Consider the following 22,161-nt stretch of genomic DNA (forward strand, 5'->3'; position numbering starts at 1 on the left):
CGTTAGGTGTTTTATTGGCTATTGCTTTTTTTTGGGTATAAATATTATATATAATCAGACATAGCGCTGTTCATCAAATCCATCATTCACCCTACAATATTACTGTTAAGCATGTTCCAGTACGTCGTGTCAACGCCTTGTAACGCCCAATCTTCCGGATCCGCCGTAAAGCATGGCCAATTGAAGTTCACCACATCAGGCGAGGTTCCCTCAAACGGACATGTGGTGGGTAGCTCGCATTGGTCCTGTGCGAACGAGGGGGGGTTGAAGGAAAGTGGGAACTGTGACATGGCGTCTCCCACACTGTTGCCACTTGGTGTGGTGCTGTTGGACGCCATCATGCTGGTTGTAGATGCTGGAGGTGTTGGGCCCGGGTGGATGTTAACCGTTCCTAGGAAAGGTACGTGCAGATGCAGATTTTCGCCGCTTGCGCCTGGCTGTCTTTGAACAATCGGCAAAAGCTGGTGGATTGTTTCAGCAGCCTCAACACAGAGTGTGTCGTTGTTTAATGAACCCATTTCTTGCATTCTCTCCATAGTTCTTTCTGCTAGGTCTCTATCCTGCTCTTTGTCTGTCTCGTAGCCGGGCCAGCGCCAGCCGAGGTAGCCTAGAAGGAGAGTCATGGCTGCCACAAGGGCTGAGTAGTCGACATGACGACCCGATACAGCTTTTGTGAAGCAACTGCGGTACTCGAGGAAACGTATGAGGATTTCGCGGCTTGCTTGCATGCATGAAGAGCGATTGTACTCATATCGTCGCTGGCCACGGTCGCGAAGAAGATATGGGAGATGAAGCATGAGAACGAGCGTATAGTGTCTCACTTGCAGCATTATAACGCCCATCCCGTCTCCCGTGGCGTCGGATGATCCGCAGCAGATAGCCATGTCAGGAGTTTTCCACCACATCTCGTCCATTTGCGAGTGTGTTTTTTCGAGATCCAGATCAATCGATTGAGTTAGAACATATGCAGCGCTTCCTTGTAGATCGTTGCGGTCGGCAATCTTGCCGCCTATCACGGCGTACATCTTGCCAAGCTTGTCGCTCGGTGCGTCTGAGACGAGAGCCTCGTCTTCGGCAAACCAGTTGTCTTTTGAACCGATCGAGAGGCCGAGGATGAGAGAGAGGTAGCGATCGTTGCAATTGATACGGAACCAGATCACTGGTGGTGAAGGACGATGTTTCTCGTTGAAGGCGGGATCAGCTGAGCGAATTGGCTTTGAGTTCTTTCGGTCAACGCCCATCAATTGAGCCATATTAAGAGCCCGGCGACATGTCAACCATGCTTTTCGCAGATGGCCTGCATCACTCTGGTAGAAGCTGTGCAGAATGAGTGACTCTAGACCTTCTAGACAGCCGACAAAGTCATCTTCTGAAGTAACGAGCCTTCCTGTAACAGCGACCCATTCCTCCATCGTTTCGCGAGGCGATTTGCTCAGACCTAGAGTACTACCGTCGAAGAATGTTGGCATTTGCTGCAGGCATACGGCAAGTTGGAGAAGGCGTTTGGCTAGGATAGACGGATGGCTAGTAATCGGCGGGATCTGGGCCAGCGCTGATAAAGGCTCGGGTTTTCCGTCTAACTGGTCCTGCTGGGAGTAGAATGAATTGAGGACGAAGCGTGCGCCGGGACTTTGCTGGGATATAGCGTAGAGGATCTTTTGAGATGGGAAGAGGGCGTGAAGCTGAGCAGATACGTTGGCTGCTTTCGCCGATCGAGAGGGATACCTCACTGTCTGCCGTATTATTACGGTTGGACTCGAAGCATCGCTTTGGTTGAGGGTCATTTGCGCAGCATTATCTGCGACTGAGGACTCAAACACATCAACAGTATGCTGCGTGAAGCGAGCCAGTGTCGTCGGTGCCTCCTCGGAATCGGAAGGCGACGGTATAGATGCTCTTTTTCTCGACTCAGATCCATTATCCACGAATTTCTCCATCAACTCCTCCAATCGTCCAAGGCGCTGTGCAAGACGCTTGTCCTGCGGCGCGGCAGAAGGCGCAGGGACATATTCCTGCGAGACGCAATTGGTCTCTCGCTGAGTGCACCCAACACAAACGGGATCGTCTTCATTCGTGAACTGGCATCTTATCTTGCGACGACGACCTGCGTGTGTTAGTGACAGTGGAACTGATGGTGTAGAGTATACCGACATTCCCAGCAGCTGCGGGTTCCTTTCCGCACTTTCCGACGTTTGGCAGAGATCTCGTCCATGATTTCGGCCGAAGAAGAGGTTCAATTGGTGTGAAAGAGATAAGTGAGTACTGGAGAAACGAGTTGTGAAGGGTGTTGAGGGTGTTGTTGAATAGACGGACGAAAAGCGGACGAAGGGCGGACGAGTTGGAGTGACTATGTGGGGTGTTGGGATCGGTAGGATTCGTCCGTCTTACTTCGGCGTCCGAACGGACGAATGTATTAATAATGCACTTGAACCATCATTTAACCTATTTACTTTTATTAAGTCCATACCTGCATATCAACAAAGTGAGCCGAATCTTTTTAAATGTTCTTATAACTCATAGGTGTCATAGACTGGAACTTCAGTATCCCGTTCTAGATTAAAATACAAATAACATCGCTTATAGCGTCATGACCTCTTAATGACTGTAAACTCCTTATTACTCATAAATTTGAAGAGCTTAGCTGGGTTGTTGACAAAGTTATGTGCCTAGCCATTGACTTGATATCTCGGTACAAAGAGAAGCGACTTTAACAGTAGTAGCCCAGAGTTGATCAAGTTATATGTATATAGGTACTTAGTAGGAAACTCAGTAAATGCATAGGTATTGCTCACTAATGAGAGTACATCTTCCATCATGTTGACAACCAACAACTGCATACCACGAATCAACCCTACCCCTTGAATGACGATGTTTTAGATAGAAGGCACTAGACATTGGCAAAACAAACGGAACTTTACGTCTTCTTCCACTTAAACCATGTATCATCTGTCAGGTGAAGCTCCACGATCGCTTCCATGACAACAGGCAAAAATAAACATCATAAATACTGCTCTGGGATCCAAACAGCAAAAGAAATGGTTCCGCCCGGGCTCGAACCGGGGACCTTCTCGGTGTGAGCGAGATGCGATAACCAACTACGCCACAGAACCTCTGATTGGATGAGAGGGATTTCAGCAATTTCTTTATATATCGTTGAGCTACTGTACAGGTTTGACGTCAACTCTATCGCCTTCCTGCAAGCTGTGCGCTTGTCCTCTGGATAGAGCTGCCACTGCTGTTTCATGGTGTCAGATAGCTCCGTGATAAGAACAGACTCCTTCCAATATGTTGCTATCTGGAACACATCTATATCATAAATGCAGATTCACCGTAGTACATGTTCAAAGTTCATATGACGACCAGATTATGATAAGTCTAGGATAGTCAAGAGATTACAGCGTAACCAAATCACCGCCTTTCATCTTATTCCAGCCCCGTCAAATATACAATCAGATTGCCAGCAGTCCAGGACTCGTGGGTCGAGAAGACTGCTTCCTATCATGAATAGAACAAGAGCCCTTCAGGGCATTCCCACACGTCGAATCGCAGTTCCGCGGATTCTCAGGATCCCTCTCCAACAAGGGATCCAACGGCTCAACCTCTGGAACTTGCTTCTGTCTTGGTGGCCCCTGAGGTCCAAGACCAACTCGGTTGGCGCCACTCTTGTCACGCATTTCTCTCCGCTTCTGCTGTTCCTGGAAATTTTCCATATGTGCAGCTTTTCTTCGTTCTGCCTTTTGCCGCCTAGCCTCTTTGAGACCTTCGACTGTCTTCTTAGTGTTACGGCGGCTTTGCCACAGGGTGATGGGAAAGCATAGGATGACGGCGTAGCCGGATGGACTGGTGAAGGCGCCGAGACCTTTGCCCTTGGTTGGGATCTTTTCGGCTGTTTTGTCCCTCGTGGTTAGGTCTTTGTATGAGAATGGCATTTTGAAGAAACGATATGATCTGGGAAGATCCGTTAGTCGCCGTCACTGCTACTTGAGAATAGACTTACAGGTAAGGTAGTAGAGTCTGTTGGAACGAATTATAGAAGTGAGTGGGAAAACTCAAAAACAAGGACAGATATAAGCTTATTTATCTTCCGCATGGACATTCTGATATGAGGCTCTGTACTGATCACTCATGTACCGTGACGCAGGATGACATGTAAGCATTGCAGTAGACATGAATAATTGGCTGGGTGACATGCAGTCTCATGTTCGAGGATCTCAACAACAAAAACGGCCCCCAAATTTCAAGCCTCACAATTGACGATTGCAACGCTTGGAGACTCATGATTCGTCCTAGTGTGAATAATTGCGTATTGGATTGACATTCCCAGATGTTTTTCCAAGTTTCTTTCCCTCTATTTCCTGATTTATTCCTTGAGCAGTATCCAAGGCTGCTGATGGTAAGCGTAATATTACAGTTGGTACGGAACGACTTTGTCTCAGGGATAACGATATGCCAGACAAGATCTTTTAATGGGAGTCCACCTGATATGCTATTAGCCATCCCAGTACCGAGGCTTTCAGATAGCGTCACCATAGTGCTCTATTTATCGTTCCAAATTTGGCAATTGTTCCGCAATATCTGCCAATATATGGTTACCAAGAATGCATTGAACCGCGAGTACTTTACTGGCCACTAATACAATACCATAAACGCCCTAAACTCTGCTTGCATGCTATTCAAATACACTGCTAGCCATTTTACTTGTCCCGCATTACAATGGACAGGTCTAGACCAACAAAGTAGACGCCTTGTTTCGGATTTATCAGTCCACTTTCAACAGCCACCCAAGCCTTTCAGCCAGCCTCTAAATAATCATTAAGCAAGATAGGATACCCAGCGAGGTTGCTAGGAAATTTTAGGCATTGCAGCAAAGCCAGCTTTTGTCCTAACAAGTTATAGACCAAATTGATGATCTATAAAACGGCTTGAATCCCCTATCTTGTGCCAATTTTGTGTCACAATTCCAACCCACTTATCTCTCATATCGCAAAACACAAAATGGCCTTGAGTCGTGGACAGGCTCTTTCCACTTATGTCTCCGGAATCAAAATGTCCCCCGGGACATCTCCTGCTTCAGTAGTCTTCAGAAATACCCTCTACATATTTTACGCCGGTTCCAGTTCTGATGGCATATGGTATACGTCCACCGCCGATGGAGTCAACTGGGCACCCGTCATCAACGTGAACAAAAAAGGCGCAGGGGCCCTTAATATGGCTGAAGGCACATCTCCTTCTGCCGTTGTCTTCCGCGACGCCTTGTATCTCTTGTACAACCCTGCTGCAGGCTATTTCACGTCCTTTACCAAATTCGATGGTTCCAGCTGGTCTGCTGTTGCCACGACAAACCTCACGGCCGCAGGACTCGGATACAGGCCAAAAACATCACCCAGTGCCGTCGTGTACAGAGACATCTTGTATAGTTTCCACTGCGCAGACTACGAATTTGACGTCATTCTCCAGTGGAACTCGTTCAACGGAATCAAGTGGAACGCCTCGAACGGGAACCAGAGCTTCTATGTTGGACCGCGAGGATCGCGAGCAGGTCCACTTGACCCTGTTCTGGTTGCTCCCGGAACAAGCCCGAGCGGTCTTGTCTACGACGATGAATTATACTGCTACTTTACCGGGATGGGCAACACTGGGACTTGTTACGTGACGGTCCAGGAGGGCAAGATTCTAGCACCTGTTTCTTTGTCGAAGCTGAACACGGGAATGCCGTTCCAGCCTCAGATAAGTCCCATCCCACTGGTACTGCTTGAAAGTTATGCAGTGCGCTGGTTTTGGGTCGAAAAAGCCAGCCAAACACTATGGTACTCAGATTATCGCAGTGACGGTGGGGATTGGAGTCCATTGAAGAAGCTGAGCTGCGACGGAGACGTTCCGAAACTGGCTATCAATACCAACATCACTGCCGTCCAGTTCCTAAACAAGCCATATATTCTCTGGAACTCTGGCACAGGAATCAGCTTCTGTGCTGGATTTGTGTGGGAGATTAGCGATACCACCTCAGCCAAGCCTATGCAGCTACTTCGAGAATCGGACTCTTTTACTGTCAGTACCAGTGACAGTACATTGGTTACTTTTCTACAATCAGAGCTTGGAAATGGCCCGACAGCTAGAGAGTTCATCCCCGTCTCTCCTCGGCCTGCTACGGTAACTGGGGAGGTTTTCTACGTCTGTCCTCGGCCTGCCGAAGTGGTATCAGACTTTACCAAGAGCGTCTACAGCAAGTTCGACGTCACTTCTTCCACGCCCCTGGCGACCAAGATCTCGATCACAACAACACTGCTTGCCAATGCATTTAAGCTGTCATATATAATTATCCTTCAGTTTCAGCAGCAGAAGGCGACTTTGCGGTTTTATCGTTATAGACGGTAAGCAATGTGATATAGATTGACAATTCTTTCTGGGGTAATACTCTGTACTGTTAAGATCATTGCTCTGCTTCCTCTACGACGACTAATGATGCTTCACAACATATAAATTAACTATCATACCATACTGGATATCGAACTAGTTACCGTAGAATAGTAAATTCCAAGTGCCTAGCAATTGCATCAAGGTATCAGCATAGGTTACACCGAGAATGCATCTTTTTGATGGCAGTCTCAGCACACTCCTTATCAGCAAGGCATCGTGCCAAAGCCCATTCCGCAGCAGTCGAACAAGTCGAACTCTCATCAATTCCCTGCCACGATCCAAGCAAGACCTTATTATGCATCATGGACGCCACCAATCCCCACAATCCTCCATTAAACCTCTGCTCTTTCGTACTGTCCTCGATCGGTCCACGATCATGAAACAGCCTTTCTGATCGCTTCTCGTCTTCCTCTCGATCTCGCAGTGTAAAGTCTGTCGCGGGGGCAAATCCAACCTGAGATAAACTCGTAGTGCTTCCGCATCTATCCTTGACGATCTTTTCCACGTATTCTTGAAAATCCTTTTCCTTTGAGATTTTCCACGAGTTATCTTTGTGATGGCCTTGGCAGTTTGTTCCGTATTTGCAGAGTAATCTGACGTTAGACTTGGTTCGGTGAAATACAAAGAATGTACGGAGCGGCACGTTCCAGATATACATGCTCTTGACAGGGCATGTTTGCTTGTCCTGATCGCACTCGGAGCAACTTTCTATGTTTGGAAACGGTGCATATGCCTTGACGATGTCGACTTTCGATAGATAGGCATGCCAAAACGGTCGATCAAGGTAGCTGAAGATTGCAGCTCGTAGCTCTGGAGGGATCCCAGCGTGAGACAACCCCCTTTCCGCCAGAATACGTCCCTTTATAGTCGACAATGGCTTCCCGATTCGTCTCGCATCGGTTATGAACTGACACGAACGAGGGAAATAATCCAAGCCGGAACAATAATTCCTATTTTCGCGTTCGTCGAAGATGCTACAGTTGATCGGCTCGCGAATGGGGCCATCTGTGCCAACCGTTTTGCAGACCCATTCATCAGCCTCAACCTCATCATCATCGGGGATGTGAACCTTGGACCGGCTTCTTTCGTAGTTGTCGCCGGGGACGCTTCCTTTAAAGGGCGCCCACCAGTCATCATCCGTATCATCCAACTCATTCTTCTTTGCAAAGACGAAACGTTTTCCACCAATGCTGTCTAGAGATGCGAATTCGGTAGGAGTGAGTGCCTGAGCAGTAAGGTAGTGGCGCTTTACATCCTCTTTCTCTCTGTCTTCGACCCTCCAATGGCCGATTCTGTACTCGCCGAAAGCCCAGTCGAATGTTTCGCTGCTGTCACTGTCGGTCCAAATCCTTCCAAGGGCTTGTAGCAAAGTGTTATCCATGGCGATATCGATTTGATTCAAAGGGAAGTCGGGCTTGAGAGAAAGGGCTCTGGAGGTTTTCAGATCAAGGGCTTTCTGGGCCCTGAGACCCATGGCAAGGTAAAGCAGCATACGCGCAGTAAGGAAATCTCCAAATGGCAGTTGAGTGAGGGCTTTGATGGGTTGCAGTAAACTTTCCCACGCGTCAAAGACTTTCGATCTGGGTGTCCGTGGATGACCACGATGTTGGCTCATTTTGATAATGGCGTCGTAAATCTTGAGGAGGCATTGTTTGATGGCGACGTCGAATTCGTCTTGGGACAGTGTTTGGGATTGAGCGGCAAGCTGGTCGATCTCGGTCGCCAGAGCAGAATTCTCTTCCGCGACGCTATGCAGAAAGCCTTTGTGCTTTTCCATTGTTGTCGTCGGTCAAGTAGTGATAGTTGATCGAGTGGCTTGACTTATTCGATGGCTTGTGATGGGATCGACACCAACGTCGCGCTTTTTGAACAAGTGGTGGGTGCCTGGAGGAAGAAGGCTATGCCCAACTGGGCGGGCATTTTAATGCCAAACAACAGGTTGAAGATTAGTAATGCCTGTACCTGTATTATCATGAGCCTGGCAATGCAAGGTTATATAAATGTTTATAATAATATATTATCTTCTCTTGTTATGTTGTTAATTAAATATTACTGGTGTTGAATTTATCTGGGAACTACTAGGCAGGTTGGTACGTACCTAGGTATCTTGGCCAATTCCGCACTTACATATGTCACGCTGTGTCGTATCAAATACGGTGCACATCATCCGACTGGGTATAAACGGAGTCGTCGCTGGCGTTGATTAGTATGTGATTAGATGCCGCCTACAAAGCGAATGCTCGTGTCATGTTGTGTCTAGGCCAAGCTCGAGCTTTACATGCAGTGGTATTTGGTGGCTGCATGCCATCTCCCCAGACTCAGCGCGGCTCGCGGTCTTTTGTAAGAACAAGGGTATTAATCATGCATAGTTGTCTTTCGGTATCCAATGATGTGTATAGGGTAGTTTAGATTAGATGTAACCATGGTGTTGCCCTCAAGCCATGTAGAACTGCCGTATCAGATCAATGCCTGTTCACTAACCCGTGACATGACTTACATGGTCTCTCCGCATTACAGAAACAAGGAACATGGAACATTGAAACGTGGAAAATGCGGAGAGAGCCAGTAAAGTTGGTTGACGCGTTGGAGCGGCTTCGGTGCGCGGTTATCTCGAGGTGGGGTCACTTATCGAAAGGCTTACCTTTACGTACTGGTATCATCTTAGACCACGATAGTATCAGCTCCCGGGTCTTGTTAATCCTCGTTCAATCTGGGGAAATGACTCCATCCTGATTATCGGGGTGGAGTGACAATCTGTTTGTTATCTGATAGCCCCGGATGTCGGCAGTATTGAACAGTATCACCTATCTACGCTGCTATATCTGTCTCCCGACTACCTATACAGAGTACGTGGTATCTATCTAGCATATATCTACCGACCTGAGGGATAATAACTGACAAAACATTAGCCGCGTTGTCGATCAAATGTAGCCGCGTCCTTGTCTCTTGTCCTGATTCTGCTGATCAGCAGCAATAATGACCCAATGTCAAGCCACTAGATCAATCCTACCCCAGACGGACTAGACTATTTCAGGATGGTGATACGGATAACAAGACCTACCCAAATCGTGGAGGGTTCATCAGCAATCAGCCCCCTTCTGCTAGCGACCTTTTAGCTGCTAACTTGCACTACTAGTCATGCCCTGTCAATCCTAGCCCTTGTTCTTTCCTTTTGAGACCGATCCAAACGGACGGGCCATCTTCTTGATTCTCTTCTCTATTTATTATTTTGATCGATAATTAATACCCAATCTCCTCTTCAATTAATTCCCTCTTAATTCTTGTACTCTACCCGTTACATTTCTGGACAATTACTCTGTACACTCAACTTTACTACCACTCATAATACTCACATTAATTGCTCAACCATGGAGTCATCCTCCCGCAGCGGCGACGCTGATCAGGCCCTCGCCCGTCTGGGCTACAAGGCCGAACTCCCTCGAAACCTCAGCATGCTCAGTGTCCTGGGCCTCTCCTTCGCCATCATGGCCGTCCCCTTTGGTCTCTCGACGACAATGTACATCACCCTGACCAACGGCCAGGCCGTCACCGTCCTCTGGGGCTGGGTCCTCGTCTCTCTCATCTCGCTCTGCATCGCCGCCTCTCTCGCAGAAATCTGCGCCGTCTTCCCTACCGCCGGAGGTGTCTACTACTGGAGCGCAATGCTCAGCACTCCTCGTTACGCGCCCATCGTGAGCTTCGTCGATGGCTGGCTCACTCTGGTGGGTAACTGGACCGTTACCCTGTCGATCAATTTCTCGGGCGCGCAGCTCATCCTTAGCGCCATCACCATCTTCAACGAGGACTTTGTCGCCAACGCGTGGCAGACTGTCTTGTGTTTCTGGGCCGTCATGCTTGTTTGCGCTCTCGTCAATGCTTTCGGTTCTCGTTATTTGGATCTTATCAACAAGGTCTGCATTTACTGGACTGGCGCCAGTGTCATCATCATCATTGTCACCATACTCACCATGGCTCCCGAGAAACGATCCGCCGAGTTTGTCTTTACACACTACGATGCCTCGGCAAGTGGCTGGCCTGGCGGATGGTCCTTTTTCGTCGGACTACTGCAAGGTACGTGTGCCAAGTCTCAGTCTTACATGCTACTTAATTAACTAATTGACTACAGGTGCATATGTTCTCACTGGCTACGGCATGGTTGCTTCCATGTGTGAAGAAGTACAGAACCCCGAACGTGAAGTCCCCAAGGCCATCGTCCTCTCCGTCGCTGCCGCCGGTGTTACCGGAATCATTTACCTCATCCCCATTCTCTTCGTCCTTCCCGATGTCAAGATGCTTCTCTCCGTCGCCAACTCTCAGCCCATTGGTACTTTGTTCAAGGTTGTCACTGGTTCCGCTGCCGGTGGCTTTGGTCTCCTCTTCCTGATCCTCGGTATCCTCATGTTTGCAGGCATTGGTGCTCTCACCGCCGCGTCGCGATGCACCTACGCTTTCGCCAGAGATGGAGCTATCCCTGGATACAAGCTTTGGAGCAAGGTCAACACACGTTTCGACATGCCCGTCAATGCTCTTATCCTCTCTACGATTGTCGACTGCATTCTCGGCTGCATCTACTTCGGTTCCACCGCCGCCTTCAACTCCTTCACTGGTGTCGCCACCATCTGTCTCGCCTCCTCCTACGGCGTCCCCGTCGGCGTCAACCTTCTCCGCGGTCGCAAGATTGTCAAGCACTCCCCCTTCCCTCTGGGCAAATTTGGACCTCTCATCAACGGTATCTGCGTCGTGTGGATCGCCTTCTCCATCGTCATTTTCTGCATGCCCGTGTCTCTGCCTGTGGATGCAGTAACCATGAACTACGCCTCTGTCGTCTTTGCTGGATTCGCTGCTATTGCTATCATTTGGTACCTTGCTTATGCTCGCAAGAACTTTACCGGACCCCCCGTTCACGATGACGATGGTTTCGTGCCTGGTGTGGAGGTCCTCAAGGGCCAAGAAGGTACTTCGCCTGCGCACAAGGATACTATCGACGCTCCAGAAAAGGATTCTAATTAGTTTGGCAGGCAATAATGAGAAGCCTGTACTTTAAGTAGTTGGATATATGTATAAATGAATCACTGTTTACTGTTCATCAAATCTAATAGCCTGTTTGACATTACTGGTCGGTAAGCTCTCAAAGCACTGTGTGAGCTTCAATCGACAGCCGAAAAAAACACAACCTGAAGCGATTGTAGTTCTGAACATTCCCATCTTAACCACCGACGTCAACAATCGAGACATGCTCTAGAGTCTCTTTTTGCGACAGGTACTTGAATATATCCTAGATTTTATTATTTAGGGTAACAGTGTAATAAATACTATTTTCTCCCTCGTTGAAGCAGCTAATGCCACTCAATTTTCCGCGCCACAATAGCCACCCTGTAGAGACGAAAAGCGACATGAAGTCAATTACTCAACACCGCTCAACTGATGTAAAATTGCCTTTAATTGTAAGCATTGGCGTTGCAAAACGACACATGATCCAGTAAAAATAAAAGACAAGGAATTCTATGGGCACACACATGTGAAAAGACCCAAAAAATGAGGTTCTGCCCGGGCTCGAACCGGGGACCTTCTCGGTGTTAACGAGATGTCATAACCAACTAGACCACAGTACCTATCACTGTTTGTTGAAAGACAGAGTCACGACACGCCTCATATCGACGTCCAATGCACAGCCAAACACTGCAAATGTCCTGTCTGACCTGTGAGCAGACATTGACAGAGAATTGGGAAAATTAAAAGTGAATTGACTCTTCCAAGTCTAACTGATTGACTCAATCGCGAAACTCTATCTTCGCTACCATATGGTGAAGAAAAATCCTCAAAAGCTAACATTTATCGCTGTTCCCGTAACTTAAAAACTTCAGATAAGCAGAATCCTCACATGCCATTAGTCTCGTCGCCGTCTGTCGCTACGCTATTATTATGATGCTGTCCTTGGTGATTATCGTGTTGCGAAGACGGATTATTCTTGGACGCGAGCAGCTGCTCCAGCAGTGAGCCAATCTCGGGGTATATCTGCTCAATGCTCGCCAGTCCTTCTGGGCCAAGCTGCACCATTACGCTAAACATGTTGGAGAACCGGGCTGCTTCTGTCCCACGTGTCACGGCGGCCTGCAATCCTCGTATGTCGGACTCGAGGCTAACCGAGCTCTTCTCCGCCACGTCGAGGTCGGCGGTGGCTCGCTTCAGCTCGTCCCGTTTCACGCTGATAGCCGTCTCCTGGGTTTTGATCTCCTCGCCCTTGGCAGCCCGACGAGTTTCGTAGCTGCGTATTGCTTGGGCTATCTCGGGCGGCAGAGACATGTTATTCTCCTGGAGGGCGAGTAGTTGCGGCGCCACGGCGTCTTCGGTGGCCCTCTCCTCTATGAGCCGGTGCAGTGTCGCTTGGGATTCGGCAATGTCGTTGAGTATGGCCTGCACCCGATCTTGGGCGGCGCGCAGTTTGCTGAGCGCTTCTTGGTGTGTTGTTCTATGGGGAAATATCTCTTGTTGTGCGATGGCTAGCGAGGAACGTATCGTTCGGACGTGGGCGTCAATCGCCGCGACAAAGACGTTGGTCGCCGGTTGTAAAGCTTCTTGAAGGTTATTAGGCTCGAGAGAGCGGGTAGCGTTGGCCTGTGGAGCATCAGTACAAATCCTCCTGCAACTTTGTTGCGATAAACTCACAGTCACGCTGGGGCCGAAAGATGAGGCCATTTGGTACGTGGCCATCGGAGAACTAAACATCATCAGACTCTGCGCCGCGGAGAGACGCGACCCTTCTGGCGAGCTGTGTCGGATGCGTTTCTCTATCGGAGTGGGTATCGTGGTAGCTGGTCGTTTTAATTGCCGAACGCTGCGAGGAACGGGAGGGGATGGGGGGAACTCTGAGGCAACGGTGATAGACGATGCCATGTGCTCCTCGCTCTCCTCCGAAGACGTGTGTCGACGCGATCGCGATGGATCAATTGGTGAATCCGGGGCGCTGTAGTTTGCTGTTCTTCTTCGTCGCCCAGAGCGCCGCTCGATGGTTCCCCCATCATCGCCAGTATCTTCATGAGCATCTGGTGACTGAGGTAAAGTTCTCACGAAGCGCTTCTTGGCAGCGTGGACGTCCTGCGCCATCAATTTCCCAGCATACGAAGGTTTGCGATCGCGCGCTAGAGATTTACGAAGCTCCGACTGAAGATCCTGCAGCGTGTCGCCTGGATTCCTAGCGACATGGTCCGCAACGAGCGCCAGATCCTCGAGCAGATTAATAGCCCACATCTTGGGGGGTGCTTCGGGGACGATGTCCCAGGGCCAGACGCCCATAGCTTTGTAGATGCGACGAGCAGCGCGGGCGCCGCGTGTTTGTAAATATGTGCCGTGTGGTTCTGGGATGCGGATGGTGTCAATGTTGTTGTCGAGAGCAGGGTCGGCCTCGATGATGGGCGACTGCGCGTTTGGCCGTGATGAAGGCATCGCGCGGCCCAAGGCAGAGGCAGGGAGAGATAGAAGGCGCGTATGGCTATGACATTCAATTGAGATATGCGACTAGTGTGTACAGATGATGTATAAAAGGTCCCAACCGCGGGCAAAAAGCCGGGTCTGGCGCCGTGGGTGGTTTCTGGTGTTGCTCACAATGCGATGATCTCTCCCCAGCCACATCATGGAGTGTCGGGTCTGCTGAGTTGAATGAGCTGAGCCTGTCTCATGTATAGTCACGTGACATGACAGCTTGTTATCGATCCCCGCAGTCATGAACTCATGATGCCGTTTTATGGCCGATGATGGCGGTCAAACAATTTGATTTTTGTTTTAAAATAAAAATCAGTCATGCTGCAATATCTGTACTATCGATAATTGACTCCAGAGCTCTTTTTGGTGTTCTGTAGCTGGTCTACATACCCGGAATGGTTGCATTCTTAGGCGAGGACTAGCACCATGTCCCCCCAAAAGCAAAACATCATTCGATTTATTTATGATTTTGGCAGGCCTCGGAATAATAGTGAAATTAGGCTAATTCAAGTTGTCACTCTATTTTTATCGTTTAATATGTCTATTGTATCACTATATGACTTTCCATTGCCTTATCTGAGATCTGCAGCTTTATGTAGCAAGTAGACTATGAGCTTGTTTCGTTCATCAACCGAGTGTCGGAAAATAGATGCGAGAAATTATACGAAATAAGACTGTAGCGATAAATGATAATATACGATATCCGTGTTGAATCTTATTCAATGACATATGTTTTCGCGGTTTTGCCGTAATCAAACTCTGCGCGGTAACTTTGAATAGACGGTTGAAAAGCATGATAAAAGCCATGATCATCCCGACTCCACCCAAAATGATATCGCAAACGAATAAACCGCAATAGGTGGTTTAGATGTATATCATAAGCAATAATTTAGAGGTTCTTCATTTGTAACTCGTGGATCAATTTTATTTGTCCTAAGCTATTCTCATCATGTCATCAATAACTAAGCCAACTATTCCAACTTAAAATCATCTATCGTACTCTGTTGTAGTACTGTCCAATAGCCTTGTCAAGAACAGCCTTCACCTTGGAAGCATCCAACTTCTCCTCTCGGTTAAAGGTATACAATCCATTAACCTCCTGCTCGATATCGGCACTGCAAAACGCTATCAGTATGAATATAACAAACCAAACTCAAGCATGACTTACAGTTGGGTGTACACAAACGCACAGCAGTGTCCTCCAAGGACAATACCGTTCACAAGACGCTCGATTCTCTTGACGAGATCATCAGGGTTTGTGGCAGTAGTGTAGCCCCAGTCCAGGTCTTTACCCTCTTCTTTCTTAGCGGGAGCAATGTTGACGCCGCCGAATTCGGTGTTCATGACGGGTGCACCAGGCTTGTGCGCCGAGCCCTCGTCAACACCAGGGATGGGCTCCAGGAAAACGCCTCGACCGTCGGCCTTGGGGCTAATGATGCCTTCGAGAGTAGAGCAGGTCTTTTCGATCTCTGGACCATCGCTATAGTCGTGGAATGTGGTTAGGTCAGTAAGGACATGCTGCCAGCCGCAGTTGTCGTTGATACTTCGAGTATCGTCGAGATTCCTAGGAGATTATTAGTATCTGGTTATTTGAAAGGAAGATAAAATGGCTTACTTTGTGAGATAGTATAGCTGACGGATGTGGTTTCGCTGATCCACGTTATCCTCAAGCGAAGGGTAAGCCCAGCTTTCGTTCACAGGAGTCCACGTCACAACAGAAGGACGGTTGATAACCAACTTGACAGCTTCAGTCCACTCGGCGTTGAAACGATCAATGTACTCAGCGCTAAAGGCATAAGCATTGGCGATCTCGCCCCAGACGAGGAAACCAAGCTTGTCAGCCCAGTAGTAAAATAGCGGATCTTCGACCTTTTGGTGCTTTCTGCAGCCGTTGAGACCCATCTTCTTGGCAAGTTCGATATCAAGCTTGAGGCTTTCGGAGCTGGGGGGTGTCATGAAGGTCTCAGGCCAGTATCCCTGGTCAAGACAGAGAGCTTGGAAGTATGGCTTGTCGTTGAGGCGCCATGTGCCGTCGCCCGTTGTCCAGTTGATGCTTCGCATGCCGGTTGTGGTTTGAACCTCGTCGATGATTGTGTCTGTGTCATCGTACAGACGAATGACGAGATCGTAGAGTTGGGGGTGCTCAGGAGACCATAGCGCAACACCATCGCGCCAGGCAAAGTCGTTCTCTAGAGGTGCGTTCTCAAGAACAGACTTAGGCAGCTTCGATCTCTGCTCTTCGGACAAACGGACGTTAAGCTCAACGCCAACTGAGTTGGATTCTCGAGGGAGAGCCTTCTTCTCAGACTTGGATACAGGGATACCAGCAAAGCTAGCCTCAATATCAACGCTATAGTCCTTGCCTACGCGTCGTCCCTTGGTGACGACAGTGTTGCGAAGTTGGCCAGAATGAATATCATTGGACTTGATAACGGTGCCGAAAGAGCTGTCGGCAATGCGAGCAGAAGGGACAACTTCAAGCCAGACAGACTGCCAGATACCTCCAGAGGGTGTATAGAAGATAGTTTCTGGCTTGGCAGCCCAGTACTGCTTGCCTCGAAGCTGGGTCAGATCATAAGCTGAATCGTAGACACGAATGGTGACACGGTGGGTAGTAGCGTCCTTGGCCGCGTTGACAGCATCAGTGATGTCAATCTCAAAGGGAACATGGCCGCCTCGATGACCGCCGACATACTCCCCATTGATCCAAACAGTGGCTTCGTAGTCAACAGCTCCGAACCGCAGAACCAGCCTGTGGTTCTTTTCCTTTTCCTGAGCAGATCGCAGGTCTGAAATAGCACGCTCGTACCACAAAACTTCATGGACGCCACGGTCGTTGATTCCAGACGCAGGAGATTGGAAGACGTAGGGGACGTTGATCTTGGTTTTTGAGTTTGAAGTCTGGGTGGATGAGGTGAAGACGTTGTTCTGGATAAGAGAATGGGCCTCGCCCATGATCTTTTGGACAACGCTATCTTGGCCTGCTTCTTTGCGGGAAGTGGTGGAGGTGGTTACTTTGACCTCTTCGGGGAGACCGGAACGCTGCCAATTCTCGGAAAGGCCAGCGTCGCCATCGTCAAAAAGGAAATCCCATTGTCCGTTGAGGGACTCCCAGCGAAGTGGGTTGCGCTCGAAATCAGGACGGGGGTACGTCATCTTGAAGATGATAGAGATGAAGGGTTGATGTGATAAAGAATGTTGTCCTGCAACAATCGATAGATAGGCTTGTATGAAAATAACGAGACAAATTCAAGATGAAGATGACAAGTTTGATGTTTCTTAAAAGTTTGTCTGCGCGTCGATCACTTGTTTCTTATTTGATATGAATGAGGGGACGTCTCGTATGTAATCAGCATGAGGTGGGTCTCAGTACGAAGCCTCACAGGGCGATATGAAGCCCAAGACAAGAAAAGCTGGAGATCAATCTCCACCTGATTTGTCTTGAAGTTGGTCGTAGCATAAATCTTGTGGATTTTTAAAGTGGTTCAGCCTTTCTTTGGCCTTCTATTTTTCAGGGTCTGGCTGGTAAACATGATTTGTGCTGTAGATCTGGTATAGTCTGATTGATGGTAATCAGATTGGCACATGTGTCTGAATGACATACTGTAGACAAGATGTGTAAAAACTCCCAATATTAAATTACTATATGAAATGAAATAATGAGATGCAGGGCATTTCCTGCCAATGTTTTCTGCTCTAGTCTATAAAAAAAAACAGTGGTATCGCTACGCTGAAAATCCGAATGTGCTGCATTTTATACTCCCTTGGCTGGAACAGTTGCCTCCTTTCCAAAAGGACTAGAGGCACCAGAAGAATCACTCACTCTGCGAATCGTCTTCCACGCGGCAAGGCTCTTCTCCGTAAACGTGCCGGAGCTCTCGATCAGCGAAGTACGACCGAAATTCAAAGTGCCCAGACTGGGAGACGGGCTGGGCAAAGGGTTCGTGGCCACAATCCTAGTATGGACGCCCATCTTCTGCCGCCCGTCAAAGATACTGGAGAATGTTGATACACCGCCGCTGCTGCCGAGACGGGGTGGGTTGAGACCCGTCAAGTCTGGCTGCTTGTCGAAGTTAGGGTTGTCTTTGGGCTGGGACACGGCACGACGGCGGCGCCAGAGCCAGAACATTACTGCTCCGACAATGATGAGGACGACGAGAATAGCAATGCCGATTCCGAGACCGGCTTTGGCACCAGTTGACATTCCTCCTGAGCCTGCCTTGTCCTCATCGTTAGAGCCGCCAGTGCCTGAGCTGCCACCGTTTCCACTTCCCCCACTGCTGCTGCCGCTTCCATCACTGTCGTCTTCATCTTCAGGTGACATGTAGTCTTTTGGGTTGCCTTCGGTGTCCTCAATACCGCCGGTGCTTGACTTCCTCTCCTTCTCCTCGTGATCTCCAACGCAAGTATACTTGCCCTTGACAATCTTCTTAACATTTGCGTCAAACCAGCTGCAGTCCATAGACTTGTCGCCCACAACCTTAAAATCTCCTGTGACCTTTTCCAGGTTGAAGAATTCAACGTTGGTCATAGATCCCTTGATCGAGATGGTACCAGCAGACTTGAGAGCGTTGGCTGTGATATTGGTGAGTTTGTCGTTGCCGTCGATAGTCAACTCATCGACATAAGTAACTCTGGGTAGAGCAAAAGTCTTAACATATGGGTTATCCTCAACCGTGATACCGCCATCCATCTCCTTCAAGAGCGGAATCATCAGATCGTCGAAGTAGTTTGACGAAAAAGTCAAAGCACCCTTGACTTCTCGAAGAGACGAAAACTCGATCTTGTCGATACCCTTGAAGTTTGAAGTCGCAGAGGTAGTGCTGTTTCCGATGGAGGAGAGATAGGGGAGTAGCAGGTGAGCTTCCTTGCCGTTGGCGCTGATGGACATGGTGGCGGCATTTTCGAGAGCAGCGAGACGAATTTTGGTCAGAGCGCCGTTCTGGTTGAACTCCAAGTTTCCCTTGACTTGCTTAAGCTTGGGGAACGAGGCTTTCGTGAGAGCGTTGTTGCCCTTGACGCTGAAGCCCTTGTTTGCGTATGTGAGAGCTGGGACGTCCAATTCCTTCATGTCGCTGTTGGCGTCAATCATAAAGTCGTCGTTGACAGTATGAATACCGTTGAGCACGAGTTCTTCGACTTCAGTCTCGGTGACTCTCATCATAGCGCCCACCTCGACATCCTTCTTGTGTTGGATGGATAGCTTGGCGAAGGCACTGGTGATGACATAGCCCTTGCCGACTTGCTCCAGGGCATCGAAGAGCAAGTCAAGCTCCTCTACGGTACTGTCTTTTCCGGTTCCGGTGTTCCATATCGTGAATTCGCCGTCGATAGACTTTAGACTGGAAGCTGTAACGGTTGTCTTCTTGGAGTGGTGGTGGGGGTAAATGTCCAGGCTGCCAGTAAGAGAGCTAACAGTTCCGAGATCGACTGTGGCCTTGTCGGTTGGCCATGATGTAGGGCTCTTGTCGAAGAGAAGTGATAATGATCCGTCGACGTCTTTGCAGGATGAGATTCCGTCTTGGCCGTCTGGTGAATCGATAATGGTGTAGTTGCCCGAGATATTACAGTCTAGAGGAACGCGTCGGGGTCAGTCAGTTGGAGCTCTGAGTAGAGGGTGGATAGGGGCCTGGGGTGTTTTGACTCCACTGAACATGGGGGAATGAACTCACCAGCAGCTGCAAATCTACCTGAAAGAAGGAATGACAGCGCCAAAAAGGCAAAGTGATTTGTCGGAGCCATATTCGACTCTTTGTCCTTCCATCTACAAGCAAATGGATCAATCCAGAGGTATCGAGAAAACAGTTCGGGGGTGGTTCGCCTTTTAGTTTTATTCATCTCGCGTAGACGGGGAGGCTACGGTACAGGTAGCGGCCTTGGTAGGCCTTGGTAGGCCTACGGGAATGGACAACAACCCCCTGTTTAGCCTGTCACTTATTAAAATTACAACCGTCGCCCGCCAAGCCCGAATTGTTTCTTTTTTGACAGTCTAGCTCACGCCACCGACGCGCTAATAAGGGGCACTTTTCAGGTGAGCTTCTCGAGCGAGTCACTTTTTGGGTATCAAGGCCGTTGTTCATCGAGTCTTTTTTTGGTGGACAATGCAGCGGGAGGCTTTTTGTTAGAATGAAAACGGCAGCTAGAAAGTGCTTGACCTAAAAGACTGACACCGAGAGTGGCGCTGCGTCTATAGCATTAGAGCATATACGCTTAGTCTACCGTATTTATTATGCCCTGGTTCTGGTTCTGGCCCTGAGACCTCCATTCCATGGATCCTTGTCGATAATCACCCGCGTTATAAACACGGCAAAACATGACCCGGTCGGCCATGTCCATGTCCCTGTGCGCGATAAGAAAAGAGGGATGATGGGCATGTTAATCTCAATCAGAGTTTAATCAGGTCGATTAGGTTATCGTATGTCTCAACAAACGAAAATACCATCAACCAAGACTCATCATTCACTGTAAGAAAGGCGTTATTAAGCGAAATCAATTCTCCCTAAATTCTTCAATGTCTTGGACTCAAATCTCCTCCATCATTTAAGAAGCGGCATATCGCTCAAGCCGCATCAATAGTACCATAGCTAACTACTCCATAATGCATGGAGCAATCTCCATCAACGGCGATCTTTGGTCCAAAAGACACCAGTCATCACAACATCCAAAATTAGTCACAAACATTATGCGCCAAATACACCAATACAAATCTACGATTACGGTACAAGCAATCACCAGAGCAGTGGAATCGAGATTGTAATTTTCAATAATATTGATTGGTATCTCAAGAGCCTAGGTATCATCAGTTGCATTTATCCGAGAAACATACCGTAGCCATGCCATAAACCTGGGGCTTTGCGTGGCAAATTCGTTGTCCTATCTTTGACTAGAGAGAAACGTTAGTGGTCTTTCGCTCGTGTTGTACTTATTGAGTCAAACTTACATTTCTGCCATGTAAAAGGCTCTTTCAGATCGTGCTTGGCCTCCCTCCAGATAACCGCACACCAACTCGTCACTAACAAATCATAAAGCTTGTCGTTAATCGACGCTTTGATGGCAAGACGAGGCGGTTCCACAATGTTCTTGTTGTCGTCACGCTGCAGCTTCGTCTCGACAGCAATGACTTGTCCCGAAGCATCCTTCCACTCAACAGTGTTGCCGCGTCCTTGGTTAAGAAGATCTTTAAAGGGTCGCTCAGTTCGAAGAAGCTCCTCCTTTTCGGCATTATCGTGCTCAACCTTGTAGCCTCCCCCTACTTTTGTGGCGTCTACAATGTTGACGCTCTTGTATGTGCGTTTGCTGCTTGTGAAGCCTTTGATATGAATAGTTGGCAATGCCCTGAGTTGAACCTCGCGGCTTATGTCGTAGATGTGATCTTCAACATGCTTGAGTTTTGACTCGGTGCTTGTGTCATTGACACGATAGCGGAATTTCTCGATGCCGTAGACGGTACGGTTGGCGTCCGCCACTGGGTTGCTCAATTGATAGAGAGTACGGGTTGGTGCGTATGCAGAGTAGATTCTGCAGTCATCGATGATGAGGGTTGGCAGGTCTTCTGAGGGTTGAGATTCTTGGTCATGCTGGAGTTGAGGTGCTGGTTGAGGCTGGGTTGTGTCGTACGATGGAGGAAGATCCAACATTGAAGATGAAGCAGGAACTGAGGTTGAGGAGTCCTCGTCCCTGTCAGCATTCAACATGCTATTCTTTTCCGAAGTTGTAGGATGATTCATTTTTGATAGACAATTGATTACTCCCAAGACCAACCTGAAAGGACATTTCCCCTTCTTATATCCCTCGTGTTGTGCACGTTGCAAGGCTGAGTTTATCTAAGCGATGTATCTTGCATTATCGCCCAAATTCAAACTCGGCAGTGTTAATGGGGCGCAGTCTCTCATGACGTTCCCAGAACAAGTTTGATGGAGCGCGCTGTCTTTGATTGGAGATCGTCAACGTAGCCAAGACCTGACAAGGCACTGCATGATAATCCTCCAGGGTATCTGGGCAGACACGGGACCTTTTCTCAACACTGATTAGTGAATCCTTGGTTTCTACTTGATCCTTCATGCAAGGTATGAAAAGACAAATACAAAAGAATATTGTGAATTTATTGTCTCTTAATCGGTCTCTCAATCGGCATTACTCACTAGCCATCTGTCACTGCCTCATCTGATATCCCCACTCGTTAGACACCTGGTGACGGATTCCTTTCGACATGATACGGACAAGATCAATTTCATTTGATGTTGAGTTTCAGACTTTATATAGGTA

General features: G+C 48.5%; 8 protein-coding genes across 8 annotated transcripts, besides 1 other annotated feature; 2 read left to right on the plus strand and 6 right to left on the minus strand.

Annotated features, from left to right (window-relative positions):
- Positions 1-86: 86 nt before the first annotated feature.
- On the minus strand, positions 87-2,212 carry FPSE_01971 (uncharacterized protein; the record flags this gene model as incomplete). Its single annotated transcript, XM_009255090.1, has 2 exons — positions 87-2,104; positions 2,152-2,212. The coding sequence occupies 2 exons, from the start codon at positions 2,210-2,212 to the stop codon at positions 87-89; spliced, it is 2,079 nt and encodes a 692-aa protein (XP_009253365.1).
- Positions 2,213-3,449: 1,237 nt separating this feature from the next.
- Positions 3,450-3,929, minus strand: FPSE_01970 (uncharacterized protein; the record flags this gene model as incomplete). Its single annotated transcript, XM_009255089.1, has 1 exon — positions 3,450-3,929. The coding sequence occupies one exon, from the start codon at positions 3,927-3,929 to the stop codon at positions 3,450-3,452; it is 480 nt and encodes a 159-aa protein (XP_009253364.1).
- Positions 3,930-4,995: 1,066 nt separating this feature from the next.
- FPSE_01969 (uncharacterized protein) lies at positions 4,996-6,460 on the plus strand (the record flags this gene model as incomplete). The annotated part of the gene is made up of 2 exons (XM_009255088.1): positions 4,996-6,371; positions 6,430-6,460. The coding sequence occupies 2 exons, from the start codon at positions 4,996-4,998 to the stop codon at positions 6,458-6,460; spliced, it is 1,407 nt and encodes a 468-aa protein (XP_009253363.1).
- Positions 6,461-6,562: 102 nt separating this feature from the next.
- On the minus strand, positions 6,563-8,194 carry FPSE_01968 (uncharacterized protein; the record flags this gene model as incomplete). Its single annotated transcript, XM_009255087.1, has 1 exon — positions 6,563-8,194. One exon carries the CDS (start codon positions 8,192-8,194, stop codon positions 6,563-6,565), a length of 1,632 nt encoding a protein of 543 aa, XP_009253362.1.
- A 215-nt stretch (positions 8,195-8,409) lies between these two features.
- Positions 8,410-8,438: a repeat region.
- A 1,347-nt stretch (positions 8,439-9,785) lies between these two features.
- FPSE_01967 (uncharacterized protein) lies at positions 9,786-11,427 on the plus strand (the record flags this gene model as incomplete). The annotated part of the gene is made up of 2 exons (XM_009255086.1): positions 9,786-10,488; positions 10,544-11,427. The coding sequence occupies 2 exons, from the start codon at positions 9,786-9,788 to the stop codon at positions 11,425-11,427; spliced, it is 1,587 nt and encodes a 528-aa protein (XP_009253361.1).
- Positions 11,428-12,294: 867 nt separating this feature from the next.
- Positions 12,295-13,860, minus strand: FPSE_01966 (uncharacterized protein; the record flags this gene model as incomplete). Its single annotated transcript, XM_009255085.1, has 2 exons — positions 12,295-13,032; positions 13,084-13,860. 2 exons carry the CDS (start codon positions 13,858-13,860, stop codon positions 12,295-12,297), a joined length of 1,515 nt encoding a protein of 504 aa, XP_009253360.1.
- Positions 13,861-14,887: 1,027 nt separating this feature from the next.
- Positions 14,888-17,052, minus strand: FPSE_01965 (uncharacterized protein; the record flags this gene model as incomplete). Its single annotated transcript, XM_009255084.1, has 3 exons — positions 14,888-15,011; positions 15,065-15,460; positions 15,512-17,052. 3 exons carry the CDS (start codon positions 17,050-17,052, stop codon positions 14,888-14,890), a joined length of 2,061 nt encoding a protein of 686 aa, XP_009253359.1.
- Positions 17,053-20,677: 3,625 nt separating this feature from the next.
- FPSE_01964 (uncharacterized protein) lies at positions 20,678-21,623 on the minus strand (the record flags this gene model as incomplete). Its single annotated transcript, XM_009255083.1, has 3 exons — positions 20,678-20,685; positions 20,723-20,779; positions 20,837-21,623. The coding sequence occupies 3 exons, from the start codon at positions 21,621-21,623 to the stop codon at positions 20,678-20,680; spliced, it is 852 nt and encodes a 283-aa protein (XP_009253358.1).
- Positions 21,624-22,161: the final 538 nt, after the last annotated feature.

The sequence above is a fragment of the Fusarium pseudograminearum genome, chromosome 1, assembly GCF_000303195.2.
Source record: "Fusarium pseudograminearum CS3096 chromosome 1, whole genome shotgun sequence".
NCBI classification, from domain to species: domain Eukaryota; kingdom Fungi; phylum Ascomycota; class Sordariomycetes; order Hypocreales; family Nectriaceae; genus Fusarium; species Fusarium pseudograminearum.